Consider the following 6,126-nt stretch of genomic DNA (forward strand, 5'->3'; position numbering starts at 1 on the left):
ACAAGGAAGGGGCAAATGCCCCCAATCCCACCCACCACCATCTGATATATTTCCGGTACTGGCTTATCAAATTTGTTCTATTGATTAAGCAAGGATACGTTTACATCGTCCCAAGCGAACTGGTGATTCAAGAATTCTTTTTTTACATCCATATATCAATTTTTCTATGTAATATAAGAGAAAATATTCCTATGCACTTAAATTCCCTTTACAAGTTATCCATGAATTTCAAAATAAGTTCTTTTGTTTCTATATCCACATTTTAGTTGTGATATGATCATTTTCTATAATTTTTGTTATCTTCTACATTTATTTCATTTCATAAATTGAACCGTGATGAGTAATCAAAATATTTATATTGGAATAAGGTGTCCTAAAACTATCTCTCATGGTCCATCGAGGGGTAGCTCGTCCCGAGTGTCCTGGAAGTAGGAACCGTTGCAAAGGAGAAATAGTGGATGGCGCAGCAGCCATCGCGACCTGCGTCCGCGTGCCCGTGAACCTGTGACCCCAAACGGCGACGCGCGCATGTAACCCCCTTGGGAAAAGGCTCGGGCCCGCGGCTGCGCCGCGGAGCGCACGCGCCACCCACCCCTGCCCCTGGTGACCTGGTCGGCGGTCGCCGCAGCCCCACGCCGCAACGGGACAGAGCCGTGAATTTGCGGGCGGCCAGACGCCGCAACGGGTTGCTCAGCGGGCTCGCAACGGGCTGGCGGCGGCTTTGTTCCGTTTCCTAATCTTTGGCTAAAACTAGCTAGTCCTGCACCGTGTAGGACCACACCGTGTAAAAGTTTAATGAACAACGATGGGTACTGTATCAGTCTACACCGATACCCATGCAACAGAAAAAAAATAAGATGTCCGGGTGTGATTATATTTTACTTAATAACGTTTCTTCTATGCTTTCGATATATTTTGCATGCCATGATTCCTTGTATCATTTTCATTTTTTTCTTATTAATTTTCAGATTTGCAATGTTTTATATAATTCCGCTTCACAAAAAAGTTTGGAGTAACCTGACTGTGGCTGGGAATTAGAAGTAGGAGAACCTATTTTTGAAACACAATAAATACGCTAACAAACATACACGTACCGTCACATTACATGAATACATATGACTAGTCGGCAAATCTTAAAATTAACAAAGCATGACTATGCAAAGAACCTCGTATTGCGTCGGCCATGCCGCCCCAGTAGAACTAAAAGAAAAATCTATCATAAATACAAGCAATCTTGTTGGGTTAGAAACTCGGATACGGTTGGACATGTTTCACCACAGGAAACCTAACGGGCTTAGCCGCAAGATTCGTGGATAAATTCTCCTTTTAGTATAATACAATATCCATCCCACTCTATCCATAAAATCCGGGATCCTAGCTATTCCATATGCATATTTGCATTCCAGTCTAGATACTTCATAGCCATTTTTACATTTCAGCCTATGCGTTAAACCGAATCCTAGCTATTAGCTAGGCAGAGAAAAAGGAAACGGGAAAGGAAAAAAGAAATCCTCTGTTCTGAATTGGAAACCGGTTATTAGCTTCTAGCCCCGCTGCTGCCATGTTCCAAAAAGCAACAGCAGTTCATGTGCCTGCCCAAAAGGTGATAGATGCTGTGCTTCCCCCACCCGGCGAGCTGAATCCTCAATCCTGAACTGACAAGGAGCTTAACAACTTCAGATCTGCACAAGTGAAAGCGTTTGCAGGAAAGCGAGAAAGATGAGCAAGCACTTGATGCAGGAAAAGTTCCCTTTTGACCTCAGCAATGCACATAACGAACCATCGACCATGTCAACATAAGTAACCCTTTCAAGCATGCAATCATTCAATTCACAAGTTTTTTTAAATATATGTGAGCCTTAGTGTTTATATACAGTATATGCTGTTCATTCTGTTGCAACGGGTTGAAAAGAATTCAACGAATAACACATATGAACAAGTCCAAATAATCTTCATTGGAAAGAAATTTGAAGCAAGTGTAAATCGTAATTCTATTTTTCTCAATCTCTGTCACTGATCTATCTATTCACATTGGTAAAGAATCTGGAAACCGCCCGGAGAGGGAAATGCCGAAAGCAGAGGCACAACGAATACAGCAAGGAGGAAGAAAAGGGGAGAGAAAGAAAGAATGATCTTTTCCGTCGTCGTGCCGGGTCCCGTCAATTCGTTTCACCCCGCACGACGGCCATGCCGGATCCGGTGCCGCGTCGCTGTGGAGGGGTTGTTCGCGAGTCAATCCGACGAAGGTTTCTCCCACGAAGAAGGAATCAGACCGTTGATCTCGCCGCGGCGCCGGGGAAGATGTCGGCGTCGGATCTGATGGCTTCTGATTCCCCTGTTGCTTGATTGCCTTTTTTTCTTCTTCTTGTCGATGGAGCAGCCATGGCCCAGGGACAGGACGATCTGGTGTCCCCAATGGCGACGCGCGTGCGGCGGTTTGCAGTTGGCGGGGCACTACGGTCCGTGGAAGTGATCGGTGATGCGATGCGAATGGCTACGTTTCGTCAGCAATGGCGACGGCGGCGGGCTAGTCGGTGTCGGTGAGGTCGAACTGGTCGGTGCCGGAGCGGGAGAGCGCGGGGCGGCGGCCGGTGCCGGCACGGGACAGCGGGGCCGCGCCGCACGCGGCGAGGGCGCGCTCCAGGGCGTCCACGACCTCGGTCATGGACGGGCGGTCGCACCCGATGGGGCCCACGCAGTCGGCGGCGAGGTAGCCCACGTAGGCCAGCGCCTCGGCCTCTTCGGGCGTGGGCGCGGGGAGGCGCGGGTCGAGCACCCGCGCGACGTCGTCGGCGAGGATGTGCGGCACGGCGAACTCGACGACGTTCTTGGGCGTCACGCTCTCGGCGTAGCGCTGCACGACGCGGCACCCGGACATGAGTTCCAGCAGCACCACGCCGAAGCTGTACACGTCGCTCTTGTCCGTCAGGTGCTGCAGTCGGTAGTACTCCGGGTCCATGTACCCCACCGTGCCGCCGGTGTAGAGCGGCGCCCGCGGGGTGCCGCCGCCGCCGTCGTCGCAGGCGCCGGCGGTGGGGTCCAGGATGGAGGACAGCCCGAAGTCGGCGATCTTGGCCGTCCAGGCGTCGTCGAGGAGGATGTTGGCGGACTTGACGTCGCGGTGGATGATGGGCGGCACGGCGTAGACGTGCATGTACTCGATGCCCCGCGCGGCGTCGAGCGCGATGGTGAGGCGGCCGCGCCACGACGCCACGGCGGGGGCCATGGGAGTGCGGCTGTGGAGCTGGTCGTGCAGCGTGCCGTTCGCCATGAACTCGTACACCAGCACGCGCTCGCCGGAGTCGGCGCAGCAGCCTAGCAGGCACACGATGTTCTTGTGGTTGGCGCGCGCCAGCGCGGTCAGCTCCGAGTTGAACGCCGTCTCCCGGTCGCGCCGCCGCGCGGGCCTCGCCGCCGAGCTGGACGCCTTGGCCGAGTCCTCGGCGCGCTTGATGGCGACATCACGCCCGTCGGGGAGCGTGCCGCGGTACACGGACCCGAAGCTCCCCGTCCCGATCCGGCAGTCGTCGGAGAACCCGTCCGTCGCGGCGTGGAGCATCTCCAGCGTGAAGCGCTCCACCACGCTGCGTGAGCCGATTCGCTGCGGCATCAGCGCCTGCTGCACGTCGCCGGCGGCATCCTGCTCGTTCCTACGGCGGCGGCGGCGGCGGCGGCACCACAGGAGCAGCGCGAACTGCAATGCTACGAGGAGCACGAGGAAACCAGCCGCCCCCGCCGCGACGGCGATCCACACAGCCCTCCTGCTCCGGCCACCTTTCCCGGTGCCCAGCGACGCGTTGGGCACGGCGAGGTTGAACTGGAAGGCGCAGTCCATGCAGACGCAGCTCCCGGCGGCGCAGATGTTGGCGGAACCCGCGAGGACGCCGCAATTGCAGGAGGACATGGGCGCGCAGGGCCCCGGCATGACGCGGCGGAAGACGAGGCGGTTGGTGTCGTTGAACTCGCGGCCGCCCCAGCAGACGAGGGAGTAGTTGGCCATGAGGATGCCGCAGAACGCCTTACCCTGCGCCTTGACGTCGAGGTACTGCGCGTCGGCGAGGCTGCCCGGCGGCGATGCGACGCCGTCGCCGAAGCAGCTGATGGTGCCGTTGGTGCGCAGGCCGCAGACGCCGTCCTCGCCCAATGCCAGCGCGGCGTACCCGGCGGCCGCGCCGGCGCCCGCGAGCTCCGGCCTCCCGCGGCCCCAGCACGTGATCGCCCCCGCCTTGGACAGCGCGCACGCGCGGGTGCCGCAGGCCGCCACCACGTCGTAGCTCCCGCCCGGCGGCGCCCCGGCGACGGCCGGGTCCGCCGTGTCGTTCCCGAAGCACCGGATGGACTCCGCGTCCCTGAGGATGCCGCACACGAAGCCGTCCCCGACGGCCGCGGCGACGAAGCGCAGGTTCCCGGGGATGCCCAGCCCACGCCACCGCCAGCAGTGGAGCTCCCCGCTGCCCAGCACCCCGCAGACGCGGTACTCCCCGGCGGCCAGCGCGTGGAGCGGCGGGCCGGAGTAGACCCGCTTGGCCCGGCTGGGCGCGCCGGGCGAGAGGTCCCACCAGCGCATGTCGACGGCGCCAGCGCGCTCCCCGGAGGGCCCTACGGCGCAGAGGAAGTCCTCCCCGCCCGCCAGCGCCGCGAAGGGGTGCGAGGACGGGTACGTCTCCTGGCGCGCGTGGTCGCCGCCCGCCGCCGTGCAGTTGAGGTCCGCCAGCAGCGGCGAGGACGCCGACGGCAGGAGGCCGCACACTATGGTCGCGTCGCCCGCCCTGGCCAGCGCGAAGGTCGAGAGCGCGGACGCCGCCGCGGGCCTCCACCTCGCGAGCAGGGACACGAGGAGGAGGGGCAGGACGAGGAGGAAGCCATGGAGCCGGCGCGGCGGTGGCATGGGAGCGCGCAGCGGCGTGCGGGGCGGGAGGGGAGGAGGGGGAGCGGCAGGTGGGGGGACATGGTAAGGCGGGAGCCGGGACAGGTGTGGCCGCGTCAGGTGGTGGATTTGGTGAGTAGCAATCGCTGCTCTGGTCTGGCTGCTAAGCTCAACCGCCCGCCCGCCCTTCTCACTCCACTGCTCTGCTCATCCTCACTCCTTTACCGGCTGCATCCATGTCTGCATCCATCCATCAAGGTGACTGATCAGTGATCAGCTGGCGACCGAGCTGTAGTGGGTGACCATGGCGATTAGAGCTGGTAATTGGTTACTAAATTGGCGACGATTAGGGCCGGACAAGATTGCGGTGCCAGGTGGCGCATGTGGCGGGGGATCGTGGCTTGCTTCCGGTGGGGCGCGGATCTGGGAAAACTACCGGGCACCTGTCGATCAGGTTACTGTTGCGGGGAGCTGCGCGTTCGTGCCCTGAGCAGGCAGGAAGATCATCCCGGCTCTGGACGCGGATGAAAGTGGCTCCTTACTCACCGGATTAGTTGAAAGGTGAAGTGACTGATGATGAGCTCGTACTCGTGCTACCAACTAATCCGCGAGGGGATGGGACTTTGCCATACTATATTCTCCTCTCCTTCCTCTCTCTCTTTATTTGTTTATATTTTTTAAGCACTGGTAATGCGCTAATATAGTTTTTAAAGCTTCTGTTTTTGGATACAAATTTCAGAAAATCAGTTTCCCCAGATTTGAGGTGTCTCTGGTAAAGTATATCCTTTCCTTCTGCCACTTTACAATTCTCTATTTTCTTTTATATTGTGGGGGCGCATGTTTGGATAAATGCTTGGTTGGGAACAACTTGAGCGCACCAGCGTGGAATGTCGGGTCAATCAGAATTACTGAATGAGTTGTCCACACGGTCTGTTTGGTTTTTTAGAAAAACTCGGTGGCCAGTTTGCCGAACTTTGATCATTAACGTGCACATTAAACTATTTCTATTGGCCACGAGGACAAGCGTAACTGAATTTTTTTTAATAACGAGGCTAGGAGCGCACTTAGATATAGTATATAGTGAAAAATCTAATTTACACCATTGGATTACCACAAAAGTCTAATTTCATTCTTCAACTACAAAATAGGACAACGAGGTTCATCAAACTGTTGGACCTGGCAACTTTGGATCCTTGAATGGTTTCAAAGGTAGGTTTTTATTTTGAAAATTAAAATTATTCATGTTTAAACTAAAAAAA

The 6,126-nt window shown here is 56.7% G+C and overlaps 1 protein-coding gene across 1 annotated transcript; it reads right to left on the reverse strand.

Moving 5' to 3' along the window:
• Positions 1 to 1,824: 1,824 nt before the first annotated feature.
• LOC112901893 (serine/threonine-protein kinase-like protein CCR4) lies at positions 1,825 to 5,398 on the reverse strand. Its single transcript, XM_025970756.1, has one exon. The coding sequence runs from the start codon at positions 4,886 to 4,888 to the stop codon at positions 2,528 to 2,530; it is 2,361 nt and encodes a 786-aa protein (XP_025826541.1). The 5' UTR covers positions 4,889 to 5,398; the 3' UTR covers positions 1,825 to 2,527.
• Between the last annotated feature and the right edge of the window lie 728 nt (positions 5,399 to 6,126).

Source organism: Panicum hallii, chromosome 8 (assembly GCF_002211085.1).
Source record: "Panicum hallii strain FIL2 chromosome 8, PHallii_v3.1, whole genome shotgun sequence".
NCBI classification, from domain to species: Eukaryota; Viridiplantae; Streptophyta; class Magnoliopsida; order Poales; family Poaceae; genus Panicum; species Panicum hallii.